The sequence below is a fragment of the Amblyomma mixtum genome, chromosome 7 (genome assembly GCF_055824585.1).
Source record: "Amblyomma mixtum isolate Tamu chromosome 7, ASM5582458v1, whole genome shotgun sequence".
NCBI lineage: Eukaryota > Metazoa > Arthropoda > Arachnida > Ixodida > Ixodidae > Amblyomma > Amblyomma mixtum.
The window spans coordinates 45344452-45372428 of NC_143018.1; the positions used below are offsets into that span (position 1 = coordinate 45344452).

Consider the following 27977-nt stretch of genomic DNA (forward strand, 5'->3'; position numbering starts at 1 on the left):
ACTGTGCGATGTCAGTGCACGTTAAAGAACCCCAGGTGGTCGAAATTTCCACTACGGCGTCTCTCATAACCTGAGTCACTTTGGGACGTTAAACCCCATAAAACCAAACCAATCACGTGACCGGTGAAATCTCCGGCAACGAGGAGCCGTCCGAAAGAGTTCCACGCAGGTGTTGGTGGAGTCTCTTCATTCCATCACAGATATCAAAATAGCAAACTTCTGCACTGGTGAAACACATTTGTGAGAAAGCATAATCGTAAGAATAATTTCTCCTCACACTGATGGGAACCGGCTTCGCGAGATCATCCGAAGAATAAAACGGTGGCGCGACTTGAGGCTTCAGCGCTGTCGGTCATCCGCTCGCCCTTTGCTTATCGCCTAGCTCAGTGTGGCGATTATTATCTCAAGAGCAGCGCATCGCAGGCGGTGGCCGAGTCAGCTGCGGTTTCTTTGCAATAGTTGTGCGAGCAGTTGGCTCCTTTCCAGCGGCCACGATACTAGTTCGTCAGTGGTTGAACGGACGGCGTACGCTGCCTATCGGGGCCAGTTACGACTCTCTAAATCATGGCGGCGGTGAGGGCTAAGAACTTCCAAAGTAACAGAACAGACTATGCGAAGGGTTTAGGTCGTCACCAGGCGTTGTCTATCGGATATTTATTTACAAATTCTGAATTACGTACAGAATCATCCGGCCAGCTGCTAAAGCGAGTTCTTTGTTGGCACAGTTATATATGGCCTTCTCTTGGTATCCACTCTGTTACCCTTAAGGACCAGCGGTTATCCTGCCTTCGCATTACATGCCCTGCCCAAGCCCATTTCTTCCTCTTGATTTCGGCTAGGATGTCAATAACCCGCGTTTGTTCCTTCACCCACTCCACCCGCTTCCGATCTCTTAACGTTACACCTATCATTTTTCTTTCCATAGCTCGCTGAGTTGTCCTTAACTTAGGCTGAACCCTCTTTGTTAGCCTTCACGTTTCTGCCCTATAGGTGAGTACCGGTAAGATACAGCTGTTGTACTTTTCACTTGAGAGATATTGGCAAACTGCCGTTCATGATCTGAGAGAACCTGCCATGTGCGCTCCAAACATTTTTGTTCTTCTAATTATTTCCCTCTCGTGATCCGGATCAGCGGTCACTACCTGCCCTAAGTAGACATATTCTCTCACTACTTCCAGCACCTCGCTACTAACTGCGAACTGCTGTTCCCTTGCTAGACTGTTGAACATTACTTTGGTTTGCTGCATGTTAAAGTTAGGTGGGCGGACGATATTAAGAAGTTTGCGGGGATACCGTGACCGCAACTGGCGAAGGACGAGATTAATTGGAGAGACATGGGAGAGGCCTTTGCTCTGCAGTAAGAGTAGTCATGCTGATGATGATGATGACAGTTACGACCTACTGGTATGAGCAGCACTACCTGGAGGCTAACAAATGCCTATACGCGAGGATTCGTGCTAAGAAATAAACCCTGATGTTTTATATTTTGTTTGCCATTCACTTGCTTTGTCTCTTCTTGTACTGTGTATCTTCTTGCACCAGCTCGCATGAGGTGCGCGGGTTGGTAGTTCATATTGGCAAGGTAAGTGCGCAAAATACTAGAGGCAAGACAAAGAAAACAGCAGACGTGCGTTGTCGCTGCCGCACGTTTCAGTGCACGGCTATCGCCTTCTTCATCTTGTCTCCAGCATTCAGTCGATAGCATTACAAGTCTCACCAGTGCAAAAAAAAAAAAAGAAATTTGGCGTCGGAATCTAAATTCGCTGATTGCCTGAAGGGAGTGACGTCACCAGACTGGAGCATTCCAAATGGCTTGAGAAAAGTCACCAGACAAAGTTACGTCACTTCCGTTAAAGACATCATCAGCTTTTAATGCTATCGCATGGCCAACACATGAGGTAATCAGGTGTCCCGTGAATTTTGCCGATGTTACCTTGTTAATGTAGATATATGTTCAGAGTAATGTAATAAAACACGCACAACTCAACAGCACTTTCCCTGTCCGTATTGTGAATGGCTCATGTGCTAGTACACTGACATGCGTATTGCCGACGGCAAAGTTAGTTTCTGTCGAAGCCAAGAACCCTCGAGACATGTTCTGTCTTGGCTGATCAACTGACTAATTTTATTGAGTTACTAAGGTGCATACACCTTACACTAAGCTGGAAAAAATTACCGAAGATACTTTGGAAATTCTGAAGTGTGCTTGGCGAAAGCCTTGCGGTCAACCCACTGCCGCTTCCCCGAACCGCTTGGCGCGGAATCACTGGGCCGCTTCGGAGCCATGCGTCTCACTCGACTGCAACGAGACGTCTGGCGAAGGAGCGGTGGTGCAGCTGCCACCGCCGACGCGCGCGCGCTTGTTCTACCGCTACCGTGTGACGTCACGGTTGCTAAGGAGGGGAGGAGGTTACCCCGCTGCGCGGAGGAGAGGCCACAGTTGGCACGACTCCAGCGCACGGACGGACACCGCGAGCATGAGCCATTAAAGGCTATTTCGCCTTAATTAACCCCACTCAGCGTATCATTTCCGTCATCTACTGTTTGTGCATTTTTTACTCTTCCGGTTGCCGGCGCAGCCATCGACCCGAAGAACTCGTCGGTGGACATGCACTACAACACGGACAGCTTCTTCGGCTGCATGGGGCGCGTCAGCTTCCGGCTGGAGAACGGCACCTCCGTGGACGCCGTGCTGTCCATTGAGGAGGACGTGGTCAGAGACTGCGTCGACCTGTGCGACAAGTACGACTTCTGCCTCAACGGGGGCCGCTGCGTCAACCACTACAGCTACTACGGCTGCGACTGCTACGGAACCCACTACGAGGACCACATGTGCGGATACGACAGTAAGGCGACACGCGCGCCGCATCCCTTTGGCTTAGACCGATGTCGGAGCACCGCCCCCTTTTACATCACTTTTGTCAGTGCGAATTCAGAGTAACTGTACCTCAGCTCGTGCGTACGTTTGCCTCCAAACACAACGAAAACAAAACATGCAGCATATCAGCAGCACAGAAGGGAGAGATGTAAATGATATTACAGTCGCCATCAGACTTAACACAAACCCTGTTTTCCGCAAACTGTTTCTTTAACACGAACACGTGTTTAACAAGAGCATCAGCGCGAATAGCTTCTTGACTTGTACTGCGAACAGAGACTATGTTTTTCAGGCTCTGTTAGGGAGAGGAGCTAGATAAACTGTGGTTCTCACTCAAATCTTTTCGTTTGTACCATTTAAGATGTGCATATGCTGCATAAGGACCGTCGAAGAGCACCATATACTTTCCGGCTGAGTGTAACAGCGTTTTAATGGCGTAAGCAAGTAATAGAGCTTAGGAACATAAGGTGAACAACTACGCAAAGCTGTATGCGATAAGGCTACTGCAGGATAAGAAATGAATAACGGGGAAAACAGAAGCCGTTGGAGACACTTGACAGACATTCGCGCTGGCGTTGATAGTGTTTATGGTTTCAAGGGCGAATAAAAATAGGATGCTTATTTTTTCAATTTTTCGGTGTCTTCTAGACCTGACGACAGTGACGTTGAGAGGGAACTCGTACATCACCTACCGCATATACGACTGGAAAGACCGCGTCCATTCTGACCACAACAGGATAAGCATGATGTTCAGGGTGAGTTAACGTTGTTTTGTTCTTCTGGCATGCTGGATGCTTCTTTCAGTCAGCGAATAAGTGCTGTCGTTTGTTCGAACCTGTAGTTTGGGAGCTTTATTTTTGTACGCTCAAGTGCCTTAGGGTCACATTTTACTTGGTCCTCGCATAGTGTTGTGTTTAACGGGGACGTTTTTGCTTGCTTTGACAGGTGTACGTTCCGGAAGCCGTCCTCTTCTTAGCCACGGGGGAACACGACCCTAAAAACACCGTTGCTGCCAGCATAAAGGGCGGTGCCCTCTTCTTCAGCATAGACTTCGGCCGAGGGCTATTGAACGTCACAATGGGCTCGAATCTCCACGACGAAATGTAAGTGAGGAACAACCACAAGCCTTGTTGCACTTGTGTATCTTGTACGAATTATTTTGTTCCGAAAGCAACACTACGCGAGTCGCCGAGCCATTTCGCGGAGCTGAGGAAAGGCCATACTGCGCATGCGCGAGGAGCAGTGACGTCACAGGGCGCAAAGCTGGCGCGCCGCCGCCGTCGCTGCTCGGGTGACTCAGAAGTGCCGCCGCCGCCCTCGCCAGTTGCGTATGCGCAGTAGCGGCACATAGCTAGCGTGTCAGGGCCGCCGCCGCTGCCGCGCGCTCTCCATCGCCTCTCTCCTCGTTGCTTTCGCAATTCTCCAGGTTTAAGCAGCGCTAAAACACTGCCAGTTTTTTCAAAACAAGCACTGTCATCATTGCTCGGGGGTATTCAGGGATTAATAGTTATTGTTGTTCGTGCAATTACGTCGAACATCAGTGGCATACAGAAAGACGACGCAAATGAATGAACGGAAAGACTCTAATAGTTTCCCGCCTACGTCATGAGCAGCAGAATACTGGGGCTGGCTTGCATATCCAGTCTATAATTTTTAGGCTGTTATGGAGTCTACAGTTAGCTCGTATAGCCCGGGATAGCGCCTTTTGAGAGCCAACAATCGTGACGTGAGAGGTATACTCGAAAAGAAATTGGGATCAAAACAACGGTTGAAGAAACCCTATAGTTTATCAACGGCTGGCTTCAAAAAGACCAAACATCGTGCCGGCAGCTACTGGAACACAACGTTAACAATTCGAGTTGTGCAAATCGGAGATTGCAACAAGCTTCCAATAAACCTCCAGTTCCGGTTAATGGGAGCAGAATATATTTCTTCCAGAGTATGGAAATTAACGTCTGACTTGTTCAGGTGGAGTCCTGATTGCACAATTGTCCTGATTGCACAAAAGAGGTTAATAAATTGATGAACGGTATTTTGCGTCAGCAGGTGATTTCGTTAAAGCTCTGGGTAGGATATAAAGTTTCATTGTTACATGAGATGCGGAATTCACTGCAAAGTGATGTTACGTATTGCATGACTGGACAGTGGTTTCTCCAAAACCCCGGGTATGAAGGATTTGTCATCGCCGGTGTGCTTCAAATCGTTGAGCGCTTATGTGAGAAACGTCGTGGAATCTTGTTTGCACGAGTACCGTTGCTGTCTCTGTAAACCACGTGGCTGGATTCAGTTACCCGTTCCGTAGCCACATGGAGCCACACCGTACGCAACCATACCACACCATAATATACCGTACCATTATCTTACCATGGATAACCGCGCTATGTTGGGGCCCTTCTGTCATCAGCATTAGCCACTTGTCGAGTGTACTTGAATAACAGTACTCGGAGCCATAAAAGTCACATAAGTGAAATGATGTTACTGTTCCTGCTTAAATGTTGTGGTCTGTGAACCTTGGAATTAGAAGGGACAACTGTGTATGAGTAAACAGTTCGCAACATTGCAAATGTGTCTTCACATGCACAACGCATTACCTTTGTCTCATAGTTCCGGAGACGTTACGAGCTCAAGTGAGAATTGTTCGTTTTTCACTATTGCCCTTCGCAGGTGGCACAACTTCACCATGATCCACGACGGGACACAGGTTACTCTGTACTTGGACAAGATAGTGCACTCACTGCGCATCAGCGACGAGAACTACTACCTGCACCTGGACCCGGACATTTACATCGGAGGGGTGCCCCACGAGGCTCAAGGCACGTAACACTTAGCACCTGGTCACGCTTATAGCCACTGGGTGCAGCTCGAAGCTTTAGGCGTTTTAAGGCGAAAGCCTTTAATGGCTCATACTGTCGTCCGTTAACAAAGAGTGTCACACGCGTTTACCTCGGGAACTAAAAAAGATAAAAGAAAACCAATGGTTGCTTCAGATAGAGGAGGAACAAATGAACCTAGAAGGCAGGTTTGATGAATATAGATTAATTAGTTAATTAATAATAAGCAAAAATGTCGAAATCGCGTCGAAATAGCGCGGACGTCGATATAGCCTGGGGAACGGTGCGACGTCACACCCACCGGAAGTCGTCATGGCATAGTGAAAATTGTCACAGAATGGTCGGAAAAACGTCGGATTAGTGTCAAATTAGATGGAGAAATGTGAAATTAAGCGTAATTAACCCTTAAGATCCCCGAATGATGCACAATTTGGATATCGATATAGCCACGGGAACGGTGTGACGTCACATCCACCGGAAGTCGTCACAGCATAGTGTCCTCGGCTTTCGCCTCTCAACACTTTAGTTGCCAAAGTGTCCATGCAATTTTTATAATTTTCTGATAAACAAGCAGGAAGTCTGGGTCGGGGTTAAAGGCAATGTCGCAATAAGGTGCTAGTGGGCTGTTTTTCAATGTCATGACGTGACGCTGAAGTGATGTAGAGTGATCTGTGCCCACATTGTAACACCCCGTATGAACTGCATTATGTTCCAACTGAGAGCCGTTAATGGATTGTTAGTTTTGCTTTTTTTTATGCAGTAAAACTTTTTGCACCATTTGTGTAGCAGTATCTATGACGGTAAATCTGAAATTAAAGTTTAGTTGAGAGGAACAAAAGGACATAAAAAACGAAAAGTGGCGATTATTACCATGGGAAGATTCCGCTTGCGTACCTGCACGGGGGAATATAAAAATAAAAAAAAGCGAAATAAGGAGGGAAAAAAGGTTAAATATCAAAAGTCGCAGACGAAGAGCCTGCCTCTATGTAACCTGTGATTTAAACATGAAGCCCTCAGGAAGTTAAGCAGTGCTGAGCACGCCTTCAGAGCTGGCAATCGCCGGAGCCATCATCTAAGGACAGTATTCGCGGCCAGCTGGAAGAACGAGTTTGTGCTCTTGGCCGCAGCAAAAAGGCCAATGTTAGAAAGCCACAGCCGAAACCGCCGCTGCGTTGTTATCTTTAATGCAATAGCATTAAAAGCTTCATCTGGACAAAAATCGGTCGTAGTTCATAAAAAACAATGGGGCACTTTGGCAGCCTAACGTACGCTAGGCGAGAGCCTTTGTTGCGCTGCTTCGACTGCCAATGACTGCCTATGTTTGTTACGGCTGCACCGCTTGGGAGCCATCCTCCTCCACTAGCTGCCGCACACCGACTGACGACAGAGCAGCGCTCGACGCCGCCGCGCCGACAGCTCCACCTGTCGACGAAGATGACGTCACCGTTTGGCAGCTGCGCTCGTCGATGAGTCACCCTAGGCGCTGGGTGTAACGTCGGACGGACGGACGGGAGAATGAGCCATTAAAGGCTTTCGCCTTAAAATTCGCTCATTGGCTGGAGGGAAGTAACGTAACCAGAGCGGACAATACCCATTGGCTTGAGGGAAGTGACGTCAGAAGACCATTAGTTTTGTCACTGCTAGTAAAAGCATGAAGGGCCTCTAATGTTATCTCATTGCTAACACATAAGGTAATTAGGTCTCCCTTTGTTCTTTTAGTCATAATTACATTAATTTCTCCTGTCCAAAATTATTGCACAAAAATTTTGAATATAGGAAAACTGTAAGGGTCTGGCATAGAAAAATTGAAGATAATGTTTCATTCTTCCGATAAGTAGCAAAATCTTCCTTTTAGAGCGTTTCCATCGCTCGCATCGAGCAGTTAAGACTGCCGTAGAAAAGCAATGAGGAACGCTTTTGACGATGGAGGAGACGTTAATAGCGAAAAAATCCAAGCCTGCCGGCGGAAGATCTCCGGATATATTGATTGTTTTAGTGAAATCCTCCAATATATGGAAAAAATTGCGCTCATAAACTCTCTCTTTCAAAAATGCTTTCGTCCAGAAATGTTTGTTACGTATTGCTTCTCCACTACAGAGTTGGTGACGGACCTGAAGTTCGTGGGCTGCTTTCGCGAGGTGTACTTCAACCGGGACAACTGCCTGCAGTCCCTGCGCAAGAACGAGCCCAAGGCGAGGCACAACGGCATCTTCCCCGTCGAGTACGGCTGCGCGCTGGTGGACACCATCCCGCTCACGTTCCCGTTCGCAGAGTCGAGGTTGACGCTGAATTTGCCCAGCAAGACGCGCCTCGACATCTCCGTCGACTTCAAGACCAACCAGAACGAGACGGTCATCGCCTCGAGCCTCCTGCGTTCCGACAAGGGACAAGGCTTCTGGGAGGCGAGTGAACATTGTCTGGATAACTGTGCGTGCTTGAACTCGTGACTTCGACTTGTGCTTGTGAAAGCTAGCCCTGGAAATCTGGACAAACGCTTCTAGTTTGCGCGGTTGCCACCACGGGCTGCATGGCGCTGAACATCTAAATTTAACCCAGCAATCTTCAATGTTTGGAACAAGACTATACACGGTGCTCCTCTTAAGACTTTACATGATTTATGGTTTATGGGGTTTAACCCCCCCCCCCCCCCAAAGCGACTCAGGCTATGAGGGACTCCGTAGTGAAGGGCACCGGAAATTTCGACGACCTGGGGTTATTTAACGTGCACTGACATCGCACAGTACACAGGCCTCAAGAATTTCGTCTCCATCGAAATTCGACCTCCGCGGCCGGGACCGAACCCGCGTCTTTCGGGTCAGCAGCCAAGCGCCATAACCACTGAGTCACCGCGGCGGCCTTAAGACTTTACCGAATGTTTAAAAATAGGCTTTTTGAGTTAGAAGAACGCTTTTTTCGGCATAGCATTGTCAGCTGTGTAGTAGATGATAAAACCGCTGAAAAGTGCTAAGTAGCATGCTGCTTAACTAATACTGAATAGTTATCTTTTTTAACTATTACTGTTAAGCCTCTTAATTGTTGAGAGGCCTGTGGCCCACCGTAAGTAATACCCATATCGATATTTAGAATTTCAAAAACGTGGTTACTGTCGGCGCCACTGTGTCCCATCAAATTTTAGCTTAATCGCTCCAAAATATATGATTTTTCCAGAAGCTTGCAGGCAAAGCAACCCCTCCAGTGCACGTAACTCACCGAAATAGCCAAAGTTTGTAGGGCCACAGCGCCGAGGGTAACCGCGTTTTCAAAATTCTAAAAACATTGATATGAATATTGCTTAAGGTGGGTTACAATCCTCTCAATAATTAAGGAGACTAAGAGTAATAGTTAAAAAGTCGACTATTCAATACTAGGTAACCAGCCATCCAGTTAGCACGTCTTAGCTGTATTATGATGTACTATAGCGCTAACAACGCTATGCCGAAAAACGCGGTCTTCTAATTCAAAAAGCCTATTTTTAAAAATTATGTAAAGGTTAAGGTGAAACACTCTATATAAAAGCCAGATATCTCGGCAATTATTCGGTGCTGCGGGAAAGGCGTACCTGTCATGCGTGGGAACGTTAAATATGATATACGTTTTGCAAGTTCCGGTCCGAATCTTTGCAGTTCGGTGATTTAGCCACCAAGTAAAAAATAACTTTCCGTTCTTCGCATCTGTACTTTGCTGTCTCGCGCTTAGCTCGCATCTTTTTGTTGGTAGTATCGTACAATATAAGCTTAGTATTTCAGCACAACTATTTTAAGGCGAAAGCCTTTAATGGCTCATTCTCCCGTCCGTCCGTCCGGCGTTACATCCAACGCATGGGGTGACTCATCGACGAGTGCAGCTGCCAAAAGATGACGTCATCTTCGTCGACAGGTGGAGCTGTCGGCGCGGCGGCGTCGAGCGCTGCTCCGTCGTTAGTCGGTGTGCGGCAGCTAGTGGAGGAGGATGGCTCCCAAGCGGTGCAGCCGTAACAAACATAGGCAGTCATTGGCAGTTGAAGTAGCGCGGCAAAGGCTTTAGCCTAACGCACTTTAGGCTGCCAAAGTGCCCCCATAGTTTTTGCATGGCGTCCACTGATCAGTCAAGCACACTCGAGTTGGAGAAGAGATCACCTACACTGCATTAAAAGAGCGCTTTTATTAAGTAAGTTGTTTACGCCATGCATTTGGTACCCAAAGCCAAAGCAGAGGGCCTCCGAAGTGCTTCTTTTACATTGCGGCGCACTGAATTTTCGCTCAGACAGAACATTTAAGAGCTCACACCTTTTATCGTGTAGCCTGCAAGCAGACTGGCAGACGAAACATACACCGGCTTTCTTTGTGTCAACTTGCATAGCTGGTACCCTTGGTTAACGCAAAAGCGACAACACTGAAGACCAATGAGCACTACGAGCGAAATTATATGGGCGTATTTTACTACATACTCTTATGCTGCCGATCTGATGAGTTATCCCTCTTTGATTTAAAATCTTTCCTAAACCAGTTTCTTCATAGTAGAGTGGTAGGTGAGCTGTCTGGCTGGAATCTTCATCTTATCTTCTACAAATCGTGTCTGTCACGCCCTAATCTGCAGATACGTCTCAAGAAGGGTACCGCTATCTTCACCATCGTACCAGACGAGACCAACCCGTCCCACTACTGGTTCCTCAGCAAAGGGAAGCAGCTCACCGACGGCCACTGGCACCAAGTGGGAGTGGTCTTCGAGAACGAGTAAGACCCGCTTGTCTCCTTTGAACGCATCCGCAAATACCTAATTTCAGCTTCAGTTCAGTTGCTTCAGCAGTTCGTCGCTGCGGACCTGGTGATTACTAGCAAGTTGAATAGGTTAAGAGATAAACGGACTCGTAGTTTTTATACAGAGTTTACACTGCCGGCAAGTAACATGAGAAGATTTAGTAGCAGCGCTAAATAACAGGTCTTCTCAATTTAAACACTAACTAGCCCAGCTTTCTGCCTTAAATACTAGCCCAGCTATCTGTCTTAAATATAAGTAACATGAAAACGCTTGTTTTATGATCAGTATCACTACGGAAACTCAGGCTGAAAAAATATCCATGCTGGACCCTCGCAACATGCACTGCAATCGAGGAATGCCATAGACAGCCTATGCTTGTTTTGTTCACTTTAATTTGTGACATTTTTCCTTTTTCCTTGCGGCAACCGTCGGGCTGTAATACCTCTGCACGTATAAATGGATTCGCAATACAACCACTTCCTTGTAACGTCGGCGGATCTGCCCTCTAGCTGTGTACGTTGCGAAGGAAGAATCGATATGTGGCTTTGTTTGGAACAGTAAGAAAAGGGGGGGGGGGGGGGGGGGTTGTGAAACTATGGAGGACTCCATTCAACTGACCCTTGCTCAACCGCAGCTCCCTGCCATAAACATGCAAGCCCATCGTGCGTCTGAAATAGCGCCATGTCCTTCTAATCTTCACATTAATTTCGGTCATGCAGAGGCCAGTAGTCACGCGACAGCGTTGAGAGAATCTGCTTGGCTCTTTTCGCTAACTTTTTAGATACGCCGTGCTGCTGAAGGACTCTGACATTGCTTTCTCCCTTTCTTTGCCCTGACAAGTTGCGTAGGCGGGTCATGTACGATAAAAATTCTTCTGCACACTCCTTTTTTCCATGCCTTTGCTCCTTCGGGCAATGCAAGAAGAAAGGGTGGCTCCTAGCACTTTCACGATTGCGTAACGCTGCCAATCAATGCAGCTTCCTTCCTTCACCTTCTTTTGAATAAAACAGAGTTTTTCGCCGATGCGTTCAAATACTGACGGCGTTTGTCATCTGCTAGCAATTCTCTTTGATAACACTGTCTGTTTGATCAAGCCGCTCGAAGAAATTATGCTCTTTCGCGGGAACAATGTACTGAAGAGTTGTGTTGACGATGGCTTGAAGGTCAACTCTATAGCTAGACGGGCGAGTGGGTGATACTCTCTTAGGAAAGAACGCGAAAGACGGGGTGGAAAGGTAGACATTCGCAGGACGAGCACTGCTCGTGTGTATACTTCCCCCTTTCGCCCTCGTCTTTCGCGCTCTTGACTAACGATGGCTTCAAGCGAAAGGTCCCAGGTTTCTAACGGCATTTCGGCAGCAAGATACGAGAGACGTCTTTAAAAATGAAGGCTAACTTAGAGTGCATGGAGAACAGTCCTGATTATAACGATCGGTGATAACGAAGAGAAGCTTGTCTGTTTCACTTTTTCGCTACTCTCACGATAGTTTGAGATTCCTTTCTCGGAAGTACCTTTGAATAGTATGACACATTGTATCCGGGTATTTAACATTTAACCATTTAACAGGCGGGTATTGGCGTCTGTTATTGGCTGTGCTGCTTACGTGTGCACAGCGTGCTTCGTTATTTGTTTTGGAGCAAAAACAAAGAAGGTTGTTGAGAGGGACGCAAGCCATGCGCCCTGAAATAGCAGGCACTCTCTGGTGCAACACTCACGCTGACGTGCACATACATGAAAGCACAGCTGCTGAAGAAGCCCTACTGTACCTCGATACTGAGGGCTCTATGTGACCTTCACTCTACGGAGGACACAGGATGCGGGAGCAATGCGCGGACTTCCTTCCTTAGAATTCTGTGCAGTGTTTGCACATATCGTGAACATCAACTCCTTCTGTCTTACCTGGGACCCATCCTTTGGAGGAGGGACGGACAGGATCCTGTTGCGGAGACGCAGACTTGATATCTGTCTAGACGAAAAATGAGCTGCCACAATAAATGCCGATAGCGACGGGAAGTAAGCGTCGCTAAGGAGGTCGGGAGTTGAGAAAGGAAGTACTACGCAGCAGCAGAGATGAAAAATTATTTCGGTCTTTATGACATAAACGACAAAATGAGCACTTTTTTGTAGCGAAAGCTACATTGGCCACGAACTTGCGATTTCGCTGTGGCGGTGCTCCGAGGAGGCAAAGAGACCGACCTTGAGCCGTTGCCTAGCAACCGTCGCAGCTGGCGGATGCCGCACGCTCACCGCGCCATCTGTCATGACGTCACACCGCGCGACTCGCCGCGGAGCCGCCGCCACCGTTTGGTATGACGCCACACCGCTTGCCTCGTTGTTGCGCTCGCTTTGGCTACGTATATCCTGGCATAGCGAGCTAAACCACTGCCGATTTTTTTCTACCTACGTGTTTCATTATCTTCGATTTCTTTTCATATTGTTTGGTCTGCTTCGTTTGCGTGATTTGCGAGCTGAAACAAAGTTTGCAGCTCACACCTCGCGACACTCTATTTCTCGCAGAGTTGTGGAGCTGACAATAGACTTCAGCCGCAAGCTCAAGGACAACTACCCCCGACGTGTGGAGCTGGTCGGTCCGCTTGTGATTGGAGGATTTCCCAAGCAGCACGTCATGGGTAAGACACTCCAGTAACCATTAGTTCCTATCCTATAAGGTCTTCACTTGAGCTTTCTGCAAACCTTAAGTTTTAACCACAGCTGGCGAGAACATGCGCATGAGCAGTCACATCCAATATTTCAAATTGGTCAAAATTATCTGAAGAAAAAAAAAAGAGTCTAATGCTGTTTTATGAAGTCTGCACTATTAACGTTACCTGCTGGCTTGAGTCAGCCAGTATGCTACAATTCTTGATCTGCTGAGCGCCACTTTAAATAAGATAATACGGGACATGAAATTTATTACAATATGTAAGAAAACGTGCTTCTTCAAAGAATTTGAGAGCATGGACCGGTGTGTGATTATTACGTCCAGCAAATGCACAAAGTAGAAGAATGAGCCAAAGTTCATTATTTCGAAGTTAATGTAGCTCATTGTGAACATAATCAGTCCCCAATCGCCCTGTGTTCGAAATGGCAATCGTCTATTTTTTCGCACTAAGACATTTATATTTGGGTAGACAATGTTATCTATGTGACAATTATCACTAACACCCTTCTTCAGCATTTTAATTGTGAACAGGAAGTACTATGTCAATTCATGTAGTTCGCACCTGTCAGCGCTATTATTAATGTATTTGGTAGACTGGTATTCGCCGTAGTTGTAATTGTTTACAATATGTTTTTATTCAGCGTGTACCGGTCATTCGTCAATTTTCCAAATTTCTTGTAGCTCGTGTGGCTTTTGTCCCAAATAAAAAAATTCTCTCCTTCGAAGGCTTACGACTTTTTCGGTTCACTTCAGCGCGAAATGCACAACACAGCACCGTAAAATATTTCAGCCTTTTTGTACCGGTGTCTCTTTGGGCTCAGTATACGAGCACCACGCACGAAATTTCAATCTCATCCGTGGCAACAAACAGGCTACTTTTGGTAGCCAAACCAGCTAGGCTGCTGAACTCAACTGTTTGCTCCCATCATCATCATCATCAGCCTGACTACACCCACTGCAGGGCAAAGGCTCCTTTCATGTCTCTCCAATTAACCACGTTCTTTGTCAGGTACTGCCACCGTATCCCCGCAAACTTCTTAATATCATCCGCCCACCTTACTTTCTGCCGCCCCCTGCTACGCGTGCCTTCTCTTGGAATCCACTCCGTTACCGTTAAGGAACAGCAGTTATTCTGCCCTTGCATTATACTCAAGCTCATTTCTTTCTCTTGATCTCGACTAGGATATCATTTACCCGGATTTGTTTCCTCACCCACTCCGCCCGCTTCCGGTCTCTTAACGTCACACCTATCGCTTTTCTTTTCATAGCTCGCTGCGTTGTCCTTAACTTAAGCTGAAGCCTTTTCGTTAGCCTCCACGTTTCTGCCCCATAGGTGAATACCGGTAAGATGCAGCATTCTCAGTATTTGTAAATGCAGAGCGAACAACTAATGGAAGACGTCGTTGAATGATGACTATTTTCCGCAGGCTTCGTTGGCTGCATCCGGGACATCTACGTGGAGAAGGAGTGGGTGGACCCTCGTAAGGTGGTCGGCACGGAGTACGCGCATGGCGAGGTCTCGCTGGATAACTGCCAGCTCATCAACCCCTGCAACAACCCCAACGCCTGCGAGCACGGCGGACAGTGCTACCTGGACGGCAACCGCTTCAAGTGTAATTGCAACGGGACCGGATACACGGGCAAGACGTGCCACTTCTGTGAGTGCCTCCCTTCCGGTTTACATTCGGGAGGCTTTCATTTGCGAACGACGGCAAGTAGAGCAGCGAAACGATACTTAGCTAGGAGGAGAATGGGAGGGCGTAGAGTTAGGAAACAGACGCGTTTTGTCCTTGGGCCTGAAGATTACATTTCATATGCAGGCTTAAAGAGACGGAAGCTAGGGCTACTCTCGTCTTGCCCACGTGGCGATAGTGTACGCGGAGTAACATTTGGTTGCCGTGGGAGTTTTCAGTACAAATAAATAAAAATAAAAATAATGCAATGCCAACTTACTTCATCACAACATGGAGTCCAGTTTCTCGTAAGACAGTCTCGCACACGGCGTATACTACGGCGCTTCCGGGACGATGACGTCATAAGTAGGGCTAATTTCATAGAACCATAAGCTCGACTTTATGTAAACTGAGACGATTATAAGCATCACTCTTTCGGTTTTGCGTATTTGCGGCCAGTAGAAAATAGCTAGAAAAAGCTTCAGGCATGAGAATATATTCAATCTATGCCTTTCCCGCAAAGTAGATTCAGTAGGACCTAACATTAGGTGTTTAGGTAGTAGCTTGTGACATCGAGACGTTTTCAAGTTTAGCAGAATATAGTCGTTTCCAGGTGCATAAAGGTGTAAGGGACTGCTACACTGTCTTTATAAATGTATGTTTGATTTCTATTAATGCCATTTTCATACCAAGCTGTAAGTTGCCTAAAAATCATAAAAGCCAATGTGCTGAACAAATAAAAAAAAAACAGATTAGCGTCTCTTCGATACTTGCGTACAATCCGTCCGTTACAGCCGCTGCTTGACCATAGCGTGATTTAAAACGTGACTTACTTAGAAAGCTGAGCTCACCGTTTTATACGAGCATGATAGAACTGAATCACCTATGTTAATTGCTAGACTGTCGCAGGTATTAAGCATTCTATTCTTTCTTCTCTTTCGCTGCACCCTTTCATTCTTTTATTCAGGCAAGTAGGCCTTACGACCCGTTTGACAGATAAGGGTGCACGAAAATGGAAAAGTTGTGGGCATTTCAAAGTCTTCAGCCATCAGCTAAGGTTCACTTATGAATGAGGGCGTTGCCACCGTCCATTCCTTTTCTTAAGTTGGTGGGCATGTTTAGAGAAAATAAGGGTATGTTCTTAACTAGCTCCTGTACCGACAAACGTGGCCACATCGAAGGACACTGCAGGAGCACAACACGTATCTAACAATAACCATCATCAGTCGAGCGCGTGGAGCATATATATATGCGCAGAAGTAAGACAATTGAAACTCAAGAGCATGAGCAGTGGCCAATTTAACTGCAAATCAAGTTTAGTGCATAAAATGGCACTACGACGTTACGTTCTGACTTTCCTCTGTCCTTCATCTCCCATGGCCGCTTTGTTCTGTCCGCCCGTCCTCACAGCTGCGAACCTGTGGAAAGAAATCTGTCGCTTCTATCCACCTGTGTACCTGTGCGGAAACCGGGCAGCATTTCTTGTACAGCTAGCGCTGAAGTACGGGGGCTTCAGTGGGATTTGACTTCACCAACACAGGTCTGAGCTCACCTAAGTACCACAGAAGCACCCGTGTTTTTACACGCTTATTTGAAAGCCTCGAAGAATACTTGGGCCTCTGAGGTATTTCATTAAGATGGTACTTGTTAAAAGTACTGATAAGACAGTACTCATAAAGGAAGCTACGTAATGAGATAATAAGAGTCGAAAAAATACGACAGAGTCAGTCCCAAAATAAGACAAAACTTTTTGTCGTCCTGTCGTTACGACAGCTTTTTCTGTCGTATTGCGAAATTTTCTGTTCTCGCGACAGAACTGGTTCTGTCGTTAGAACAGGTGGCTGCACGTTACGACAGAAAATCCTGTTGTCACGACAAGAATGTCTGTTGTGAGGTTCTATAACACTACAGGAAAATCTTTTGGGTAAAAAAAAAACGCTTTATTTTGTTTTTTGATTGGAATAATGAATCGTAGGAGTACTGATACGGGAGTAATTGTTCAGAGATGCGCCACGAAAAGGTGTACATGCTGCATAAAGCAGTACATAATTGCATTTCATACTGCACTGTAGTCGAGGCAGAGCATGTATCAGCAATACGCAAAGCAGTGTAAGAAACTGGGACGAGAGAAAAGACTTACAATGCACGCAGTGACACGTTCGTGTTCTTTGTGGTGCTTTGCCTATCTCTAATGAACCAACTGTCAAAAATCACCATTATTCATCAATTTATATAATAGCTTCCTACATTTTTTTTCGTTTTCAATAAGAAAACAGTTGTGCAAGGCGTCAGGCACACACAAAGATCAGCAACCGCAAAGAGAAACACAAGCGAAGACACAAAAAGAATTAGATATTACATCAGATGCGCACACAAGAACGTGGTGCCGATGCCTTTACTTGTTAGGCTTTCTGCGGTTACGAAGATGTGCGCTGTAAACTAACGGTTCCCATGTTTTTCTTCGCTTTTTGTGGATCCTTGCTACCCATCTAGCAACATACAAGCGCACCTGCCAGGAACTTTTCCTGGTGGGCTACCGCAAGTCCGGAACGTACAAGATCGACATCGACCGCAACGGCCCTCTGCCGCCGGCGCACGTCGAGTGCGACATGCAGCGCCCCGACGGATCCATCGCCACCAAAGTCAACCACAACATGCAGCGGGAGATGGTGAGCGTGTGTACTACCCGCATAAACGTCAGGAATTCTTGCTCCTTAACCCTTTAACCAGCAACAACGAGCTGCACTCGTCATGAGAGATTGCACGAAATTCTTCAATGACGAGTCACACTCGTCCGGCCTGATGTTGGGTCGCTTCTACGGCAATTGCGACGGTTACGAGTTTCAACACTAGAGGGCGGTAGTTGTCTATGAAACGCGATTTTCGAATTTAGGCCGTGTTTAAAGCCTGACAATAGTCACTTTCGGCAAAAATCGTCGAAAAAGTTTGGCGATTTCGGTACGGTTTTCGAGAATTAATTAGGAGGTTAAAAGGTTGAAAGGACCATAAATCCATCTGGTAGCTATGAGGCGCCTTGACTGTAGGGAAGCTTATGAGCGATGTCGCCCTTAATTTGTCCAAACACGAGATAGCTTCTAATGAATGAAGTGTACAGTATCCGTATGTTTTACACCTTTCCCAACTGAAACTCTCTTTTCCGCATTTCATCGACTTTCTCTTTTCGGAGCAATGCGGAGCTTGCCAACGCCGCGTCCGTGCTGTCACCCATGGCAACGTGACCACTAATACGACCTCGAGCGGCGGTGGGTGCCAGTGAGGGAGTGGCGTTGAATCCGCATGATATGCTTTCAGCGAGCTATCACGAGACAATAATGAACCGTAGAAGCCAAATCATGCCGAAACAAAGTTGTAAGTGGACTCCAGTCTGCAACGAAGACTTGTAAGCGCCGGTCTCGATACCGCGTCGGACAAAGAACTTTGCGTGCACCAGAAGTAAGCATCGCTAGACAGAATTGGTTACAGTCGGTCTACGGAGAAGGCGGCTGACTGTGCGCTCGCATTTCTTGTGTCATTTTCTGCAGTTGTGGCAATACATTGGACTGATCTGATTGCTGGTATTAGAAAAAGGTTGAAGAGCTGTCTTGTTATTACTAAACCCCTTCCCATCATCACTCTGTGGCTCGCCCTTCCTTTGCGATTGAATTTTAGGCTTCTAAACCGCGTGATCTCATCGCAGGTGGTGAGAAAATACGGCCTCGAAGGCTTCTATATGGACGTCACCTACAGGGAGTTTACGCCCGATATGCTGCAGTCGCTGATTCATGCGTCGAAGCAATGTTACCAGCATATCAGCTACGAGTGCTTCAAAGCTCCCCTGGGGTAAGCTTTACGAGGCATTTGGTTAAAATAGCGCAAAACAAAGGGACAATACACGAGGCAGGTTGGTCTCCGCTAGAAACATCAACGCTACATTTGGTCATGTGTAAATTAGAGCCCCCCCAAAGCACAGCCGGAACAGAACAATCAATGACTGTACAGTACCCAAAGTGGATATCACAATCTAAAATTTGAAATCGGAGAGAATTTCTCTGACCTTAATGCTTTCTCGCAATTACCAATACCCGCCAACGATTTTGGAACCCGAGCAATGCAGTAAATAAGGTTGTAAGAGAAAAAGCAACGAATGATTTACGGAAATTATCGTATTCGAAATAACGCATATTAGCGCCACCCGGATCAACCTACACTGCGCGCGTGTGTTTGCATAATCTCGCCAGATTCTTTTTTCGGCACATAACGTTCGTATTACGACTCACAACGTCTGCTACAAGTAACTTCGGCCGCGTGGATATGACAGTAAAAGCGCTGTAACGCAAGGCCTAACCAGCATGCCTGTCAGACATTTATAGGATATATCTCAGTACCTTCTACTCTACCGTCGAGCCACGCGATTAATATTAGTGGGAGTTCTGTCTCCTCTCTTCCACTTTCTTAGTGTCGACAGTGCCAACACCTTACATGTGTGTTGTAAAAGTTTAAAATATTCGCCTTGCAATGTACACACGTACCCTAAGCATTTGGATGAACATCAATTAACGCTACCGCGCTGTGGGACATCTATTACTCTCAATGCGGTTTTATCCACATCGCTTTATCATATTCGTCATAGTCATCATTTTGAATTTTCAACCTACGTACCTCGCACGTTTGGAGCTGGAGGCCAGGAACTTATTTCTTCGGTCTCGGTTCTGGCGCATGAATGCTTCTCTGTCCCTTCAGAATTAGTTAAGCCCGACATTCGTTAATTTATGCTCGACGTTAATTGTGCCCCTGTAAAGGAAGTGCTTTACACTTTTCTGTCCGTCTTGTCCTCTCTCTCTTTGCGTTCTCTTAACGATTAATCGACGATGCCTGTGTTGATTCTTTTATGCCGATCATCTCCGCATTGCCGCTGTCCACGTATCCAGGCTAGAAAGCTACACGTGGATGGAATCATCGGCGAACCGCCACTACGTGTCGAGCATCGGCAGTGGTCGCCCCGCCTGGTGCCAGTGCGCCGAGACCAGGAGTTGTTCGAACGCGTCGCGGCTTTGCAACTGTGACGTGGCCGACGGCCGGTGGCGGCTGGACGAGGGCATCTACGACCGGCCAGAGGACCTGGGCATCGTGCGAGTCTACATGCTGCAGCCCAAGGGTCTCGCGCACGACGCCGAGGCACGCCTGACCCTGGGACCGCTGGAGTGCACCGACACCAGTGAGAATAAGGCTTTTGCTTCGTCGTCTTGGTCGCCGTCGACCTTTTCATCGTCCCGGCAAGGGAGCACCGGAGACAGGGAGAGACGCAGAGGAAAGCTTTGATGAGTAACATTCGACTTCGTGCTTAAAGTGGGGCCAAATGTGTACTTGAGCCCAGGAAATGTGGACATACGCTTCCAGTTTGCCCGGTTACCACAATGCACCGCGTGGCGCTGAACGCTAAAAATCACCGACGGAATTTCGAATGCTCAATATATCCCATTAGTTTCATTATGCAGTCGGAAATAATTGGTTTGAGCGCAGAAAGAATTTCATTGGTCAAATTTTGCAGCGAGGAGGAAGAGTCAGCATGATAATCACCATGTTGGCGCAGAATATCTCCTGATTCTGTACATTTCCCAGAATTACAAGTCTCAAATATCTTCACTGAGTTACGCGGTCTTCGCTGCTGGAAGCCAACAGATAGCGCTAGTTTACGAATGTCCAAGAAAGCTGAACAAGTAAACGACTTAGCGAAAAATGCAGGGGACGATCACATTATGGGTGCTGCGAATGATAGCGGCAGTAGTTCGCTGATATATGGTGTTGAGAGATGTTTAAAAAAGCGTTTGTGATGTGCTTTTGAGCGATGGCTTGCAGCTGGAGATTTTGAGAGATGACACTGAGACATGCTTGTAAGGGATGCCGTGAGAGGAAATCTTTTCTGAGGGATTGTTGACACATAGTTTCGTATTATTTAGCGATTACAAGAGCGGTCTTATCATTCGTATATTATGCCTAACGTCTAGTTCTTGATGAAAGTGGGAGTGAAAATATTATAGGGACGCTTGACGTCATCGCCCTGTCGATCAATTAGCGACTTTGTGACTAACGCAGAACGCTAAATCGCCTATGTAAAACCTAACGCTGCGGTCTTAAAAGTTTGGGAGAAATAGGCACTCTAATGGAGGACTATGGAATAATTTCGACCTCCTGAGGATCTTCAACTTGCACTCACTTCGCACAGCAGATGGGCGCCTTTTGGCTCTAAAAGACGCTCCCCACAGCGGTAGCAAGACGGCGAGGAGAAGGCCGGGATCTTATTACGTGTCTTCATGCTTCGCAGCCGACTGCCACAGTAGACGCTGCCACGGCTACAAAAGAAAAAGCGAACGTGTTCCCTCGTGCGTGAAGAGGCGTTTTTTTTTTTGTCTTTTCGCACATGCGTCGTTTGTCGCCGTTTACCTTCCGTCTTCTCGCACATGCACAGTTTGCCGGAGTGTGCATATTCGAATGTGGGGAGTTGGACGCCGTGTTTGTTGATGTTGAAGGTGCTTCCATCTAATGTGACGATGAAAACTGAGGTTCAGCATTAGCTGTCTGTGTAAAGCCTGAGCTCCATGTACGCGAAAAAGTAAGCGACGCGACGAGGCGGCGCGGCGACGACGGCTGGGTGTCGCTCCGTCGCCCACCGGCCAAGCTCCATGCGCTGCGACAACGCGAACGCGAAATGGAGACGACGATCAGTGTTGCTGGCATAATACACTACAACGCCCGGCAAGAGGCCCGGTAGTGACGTACGCTGCTGGATTAGCTGCTATTGGCTAATCGCGTTAGCAACTTCCGGGCGACGATCGAAATTTTCTGAGTGCAGATACGAGCGACAGGACAAGCGTCATGGGCATTTCGCTTCGCGCGACGGCATCGCTCGTCGCTTGCCGCTGTCGCGTTCACATGAGTTTTCGCGTACATGGAGTTCAGCCTTAAATGGGAGGCGGAAGAAAGAACGTGACAAGAAATCGTGTTCGGCAATTTAGTCATATGTCCACTGGCTCACATGGTCTATGGGCCATCCGACTTGTCATGTAATGATATCATTTCATGCGACCACGAGAAGATATGCGTGGTTATAACCGCTGATTCCTTGTAGGACTCACACAGCTTACTCAGCGCTGCCAGGACATCACAGCTACTTTAATCCCTTATTTTTCTTTTACCCTTAATTAACAGGCGTTCGTTTTCATCTTGTTTTGTCAATACACTTTTGAAGTAAACCAAACCCGCCCAAAAAGTAAGCATAGAAGCCAATTTGCAAGTGTGCAGCAATGTCGCTTCTGGGTGTCTGTAAAGTCTGTAATTAAATTTAAGGTTTAACTTCACTCAGAGTTCTTTACAGAAAGCTCTATGTCGTTTTCTCGTGTTTTCCTTTGGCAGACACGCAGCAGTACGTGATCACGTTCAAGACGGCGCCGTCGTATCTTGAAGTCCAGACTGGCTGGCGCCGAGGAGATCTGGCCTTTAGCTTTCGTACGTCCAGCAAGCGGGCCGTGGTGTTGTACCAGGCGGCGCTGCATGAAAAACACGGATACCTTCTCGCCATGATCACCAGCGGTGAGTGATCCTCATTGAGCTTCATCTTTTCAGCCTCATTTTAATTCTTTGATCCACGTCGTTGTCGCTGCGTTAACGCAGAGCGACAAACACGTGGAAGGATACGAACACAGCGGTAGGGCCTGTCGCACTACGTTGAAAAATAGAGCACTAAAAATCGGTGGTATACAGGATCCAAAAGTGACACCGCGATGTGTTTGTCCCCGTCTCAAGTTTTTGTTTTTTCGTCATACAGCATCTGATCAGTACGTACAGCCATGAACAAAAGTGTACGGGACACGAATTCGTGGAAAAGAGTTTCTTCTAACGTTGCCTCGCCAGCAAGTCAGTTGGCATGTTCCAACGCACTCATGGCGTCCCAAGCTTCTATGGTCTTCATTGACGCCCCTTTTTGTGACCTGGCAGAAACAATTCTTTAGTTTTTCAGCCAAATCACATACCATATACTTTTGTCCATGCATGTACAAGCAATTAGCTCAAGAATAAACTCTGCCAGTTACTCTTGCTGTTCTTCGGAATTATTGTGGGATCATAGTTGATTAACTCAACAGAAACCATCTCAGCCGCGCTTCGTTTAAGCCACAATAACTTGCTGCCACTTTCACGGTGAGAGCTGTAATTGGGAACCCGCCGACAGCCGTCGTATTACTGAAGCCCATTGTAGCCACAGTAGCTACTCTCACTGAAGCCTAGTTCAGCCAGTAATGTTTTACATCTACGATCTTTTAGCGTAACTTAGGTGGACTAGAATTTGGCGGTCCTCGCCCTTAAGTAACGCGACTGTTGCGTCGCAGACTACGAGCTCTCCTTCGAGTACACGGTGAACGGCGAGCCGCGCATCGTGAAGCTGCTGTCGCGCAGCCGCCTCAACACGGGCGAGTGGCAGCAGGTGTGGCTGGACCACGACACGCACCACATGCGCTTCACTGTCAACCTGGACTCGGTCATGGTGGACCTGGCCAAGGACGAAGGCGTGGGACCCTTCGAAGGGCCACTCTACATCGGCGGGGCTCCCAAGTGAGTTGGCACCCCCCAACCTCTTAACCCCTTTTGTGTGGGGCAGTGGAGAAACATGAACCTTCTAGTTCACATTCCTTTAGCAGAAAAAGATTAAAACCGCCAAAACTTTTGCCCCTTAATTTGCCTTTCCTTGGGGCTAAGTCGTAGCTCCGTCTTACCGCTCTTCTAATTCGCTTTCGTTCGACCTCTCGGCCCTTCGACCTTCGCCCGGGGGAAGTAATGGCGGCTATCGATGTCGTCCCGGTCTTCCGCCTTGCCCAGCCTGTTGAAATTAATCCGAAACCTTGCCTTTACGGCTGTTCTTTCGTTTTTGTTTCCTTCAACCTCCTCCTTCATTGCCTCCCTCAGGCATGGTTCGGATGCTCTTCCCAAACGAGAGTGTTGATGCACTCTTAATTTCCTAGTAACTACTTATTATTTTTGATATTACCTCCCTTCTTAATATGCTTGCACCCGAAAATATTACCCTGGTGCTCTGAGGTGTCGATGATTTTCCCACGTAGCCGTGTGAAACTTGTACCCATGACCGATGTAAGCGATGTGGCCAATGTAATCTTGACCAACGTAGCCGGGCGGTTAATGCATGCAATGCAGGCCAATGTCGGTCAATGTTGGCCAATATAGGCAAGCTGCGAAAGTAAGCAGTCTTAAATTAATGGCGAAATGCTGTCACTGTTACTTCGCCCCTTACCCACGCCTCTTCCTCATATGCCACGGGAGTGCCTTCTCCAGATTCACTGGGGTCAATAAATAAGACGCATGTTTCTACGCCACCCGTGACGAAAGCTTTGAGAGGCATGTTTAATTTTCGAGAAAGAGGTGCACATGCTGTACCGAGTTTCCTCGAGTGCCTATGTATTAGGCGAGGTGCATGCAGAATGCTTGCTTATCATATTTCAGGGATTTGCTCACCCATCCGGATATTACCGAGGGCTTCATTGGATGCTTTAGAGGACTGATAATCAACAACCACGTGGTGAACCTTTACAACCATCTCAGCAGGAGGTAGGTGATTCTTGCTCTCTATTTTGCTGTTAAACTACGATTTGGCATGCTCATTTAGGTGGTTCCAATTAAACTTTCGGAGTAGTGCCGTTGAAAGAATTCTTCCGGTGGCGAAGGGGGTCTGTTTGAATAGTCTCTTCATTGCTATGAACAAGTTTCCACGTGTCAGTAATAATGCTGCATTACTTTATCAGCGCTTAGATGAGACTTTGATTCTGGATATGTCCTTTGTATTGAAAGATATTGTTGAGGCTGTGAAATGACGCGTAAAGACACTCCATGCGTAACGTTTATCATAACTACATACTATTTTATTTGCATATTTTACTAAAAAAAGGTCCCTCACTGTGTGGTGTGCGGATTTAGCACAGATTAAGCAGCTGTACATTTAGAAACCCTACTGAAAGTTCCCATATGACGAGTTCCACAATTCCATACGTTTCCATAAGAAGTTTTATGTAGTCAATATATTGCATATGGAGTTGGTATGAACTATATTGTTTGTTTGCGTGTTTCTTCCCCTGTCTTAGTTTTTCGCGCTGTACATAATGTTGGACTATATAGAAACGCGCATGGAATCTTACGGACACCATATAAGGTCATGTTCACAGTATGGAAATCGTATATAAATTATATGGAATGCTTAGGGACACCGTAAAGACAAGATATGGATTTTCATGTAATTTTCCTTATCTTATGGACTCCATATTCTAATAATTCCAAACGAGAGGCTCATGTGGAACGTTTTAGTAGGGAACCGCTTAACTGCTGCGGTAATTAGTCGATGCTGCGGTTTAAGATTTCTTTCACTTGCTTTTTTTCCTTATAGGACCAGGGAACGGTGAGTGTCGAGACTGCCAAATTTTAGCATGGTCACTAACAGCACTTATGCATCGGCTGTTACTCTCTCTCGCTCTCTCAGGTCTCGACTAATACTCAAACTCTGATGCTCGTCGGACTCCAGCACCTTCTCTATTGCTTGGCTTTAACGGCAAATTTGTGGCACATTCCCCTTTATTGCGGCGTTTCTCCGAGAGCATGATGAAGCGCTGTTGCTTGTGGAAGAGTTTTTCTTGTAAAAAATTCTGTCGATTTTGAAAGAATTTTTCACTGGCTAGCTGCTTTCAATATATATTGAACATCAGTGACTTTAGTCTGCACAATGTCGCCGGGCAGTGACGCAAAGTACCGTTACGCCAGTCTTTCATACAAATATGTAATGCAGTGTTGCGCACAAGCACATCTTGTATGTTTTGTATTACCAGTGCTTCGCATTGTAAGCCTCAGGGTGCGAACAACTTTACGTATTAGGACCTGCAGCAGATGTGGTTGTTTGCTGGTAACTTTGATCATGAACAAGAAAATGCGCGTCTTCATTTGCAGGGCGTTAGTCATAACATATCAGAAGTACACTTTTTCTTCCTTCATGCCAATAATTTCGAAATTGGGCGTAACACCATAGCACATAAGTTCTGAATGCTATAGTCGTGCGCTTTTATGGTATATAAACTCCGTCTAGAATGTTTGGGTGGCACAGCAGCATCTGTGTAGTAGTGATATCGGTTACTTCATCGTTTACATTAGTCTACTTTCTTTTTGGCAATGTATAGTGCTGTCCACTGATATGTTTTCAGTAAACAGAAGCGAGGGTATATTTAGTCCACTTTTATATAACCGAAAGACGCAGTGTTTAAGTTTGTTTGAATACAGCCTTAGAGCGAAGTATAGGTTTGTTAGTATGCATATTTCTACAACCCACTGTAATATACCTCTCTGGAAATCCTTCATTACCAATGCCTTGTTTCGGCCACGAGACGTAGAATGTGGTCAGATTGCCGGGTGTGTAATACTTCCTGGAAACACTAAGTTTCTATCTATTTCCATACAGTCCTTACTGATAATTATGGATTACGAAGAGTAGTGATGAAACACGGCCTGGTTTCCACGGCGTACCCGAGCTACCTTCTGAAGCAGCTACAACTGAAGGCCATAACGCTGCTTTTGAGGGCATATCAGTTAAGCCTGACTCCCGTTATATGCAGCGTGAAATGCGCGGACTTCGTCCATCGAAATAACTCTGCTTTTGAGGGCATACCAGTTAAGCGTGATTTTCGGTCGTCTATGCGCAACGTGAAAAGCGCCCTCGTCACGGAATTGCTTTACATTTGTCTCTTCGTCTCGTTACCTCTCTCATTCACCAACTCACCGACTCACTCTTTCATTTCTCTCACTCTCTTTTTCTCGCTCTATGAATACTTCACTGAAAGCTCACTGATTTTTCTGTTCCCATCGTTCTTGTTCTTTCGGGGAACGCATCGAGTTGTGCTTGGTGTAAGCGGTTCTGTTTTTTTTTTTTTCCTTCTCCGTTTTCCTTTCTTCGCTGCTCGTCGTCGTCTCGGTGACGGTGGTGGCGGTCGCAGGGTTCCCGACATTGTGATGGACTGCCAGCCGTCGTGTTCCTCCAACCCTTGCCAGAACGGAGCAACCTGCCACGAGAACTGGGGCTCGTACAACTGCGAGTGCGAGAACTCGCTGGCGCACAGCGGCTTCAACTGCGAGAACAGTTGAGTGCAGTGCAGCTATTGTTGGTCACATTCCTCTTCCCAACCTCGGGCCTTACTTCCGGGAACGACGACTAGGCCATACCCAACAATTCTGGAGGAAAGCATTCCTTCAACACGAAAGAGTTTATGAACGAAATTTTTTCATGTATTGTAAGATTTTTCTGTAACAATTAAAATATCCCCTGACCTCCCGATGGCAGGCTTACATTTGTTTTGCTGCTGACGCTTTTGCAGTCCTCAAAAATTTCCCCATTGGTTTTCTACGGAAGTCTTAAATGTTTGATGCGAGTGATGGAAACACTTGAAAAGAAAGATTTTGGTGCGCATCGGAAGAATGGACGACTACCTTTAATATTTACATAATAATTTCTTAAAATATTGCATATTCAAAACTTTTATCCAAGAATACTGGACATGATACGGCAGTCTACTCCACCTTGGTGGTTTCCCCTAAACACGACCTTACGGAAGTGCGTGGTCTACGGAGGCAGACCACACACGCGTTCGTCTGGCCGTCGCCTGATTACACGAGAACTTGGACATAGACAATATCTACATCTTGGAACCAAGCTGGCAAGATTCAGCTTGCAAGTAGCTTCGGAAAACGCAGCTTAAGTAGGTGTAGTTGAAGCGTGTGGTTAAAAAAAAAATATTAGGCAAACCGATATGTTCGAAAGCGTGCAGGTGCAGAAGTCTTAGGAGCTCAAGCCGAGACGGCTAGTTATGATGATTTCCGAGTATCTCATTTACTATTTGTGCGAAATAAATTGATTTGATTTTGATTTGGAAGTAAATGACCGCGCTACAGCCTTATACAGCAAAAAAGATGTTTTTCGAATAATGTGCGTCAGTTAACAGTATGTCATGTGAATCTTGTGAATCATGCGCATCTTATGTGAAATTCGCCTCTAGGTTTTGAGAATCACACTTAACTACCAGCATAATTGAGCAGGAAAAGAGTACGGAAATGAAGGGCTCCTTATGACCGTGGTATGTATGTGAATCATGTGGAGCAATAT

At 46.6% G+C, this 27977-nt stretch overlaps 1 protein-coding gene across 8 annotated transcripts in view; it reads left to right on the top strand.

Moving 5' to 3' along the window:
- The window catches only part of axo (axotactin), a 145772-nt gene that overhangs the window by 86638 nt on the left and 31157 nt on the right, over nucleotides 1-27977 (top strand). For all 8 annotated transcript variants that reach the window (XM_089552424.1, XM_089552420.1, XM_089552425.1 and 5 more), the window contains 15 exons: nucleotides 2580-2846; nucleotides 3527-3633; nucleotides 3824-3981; nucleotides 5543-5691; nucleotides 7807-8111; nucleotides 10285-10421; nucleotides 12965-13077; nucleotides 14537-14767; nucleotides 17276-17451; nucleotides 18480-18622; nucleotides 19711-19997; nucleotides 22193-22369; nucleotides 23164-23386; nucleotides 24290-24394; nucleotides 26815-26957. In XM_089552424.1, the coding sequence (XP_089408550.1) occupies nucleotides 2580-2846; nucleotides 3527-3633; nucleotides 3824-3981; nucleotides 5543-5691; nucleotides 7807-8111; nucleotides 10285-10421; nucleotides 12965-13077; nucleotides 14537-14767; nucleotides 17276-17451; nucleotides 18480-18622; nucleotides 19711-19997; nucleotides 22193-22369; nucleotides 23164-23386; nucleotides 24290-24394; nucleotides 26815-26957 (2721 nt within the window). The remainder of the gene's footprint in view (nucleotides 1-2579; nucleotides 2847-3526; nucleotides 3634-3823; nucleotides 3982-5542; nucleotides 5692-7806; nucleotides 8112-10284; nucleotides 10422-12964; nucleotides 13078-14536; nucleotides 14768-17275; nucleotides 17452-18479; nucleotides 18623-19710; nucleotides 19998-22192; nucleotides 22370-23163; nucleotides 23387-24289; nucleotides 24395-26814; nucleotides 26958-27977) is intronic.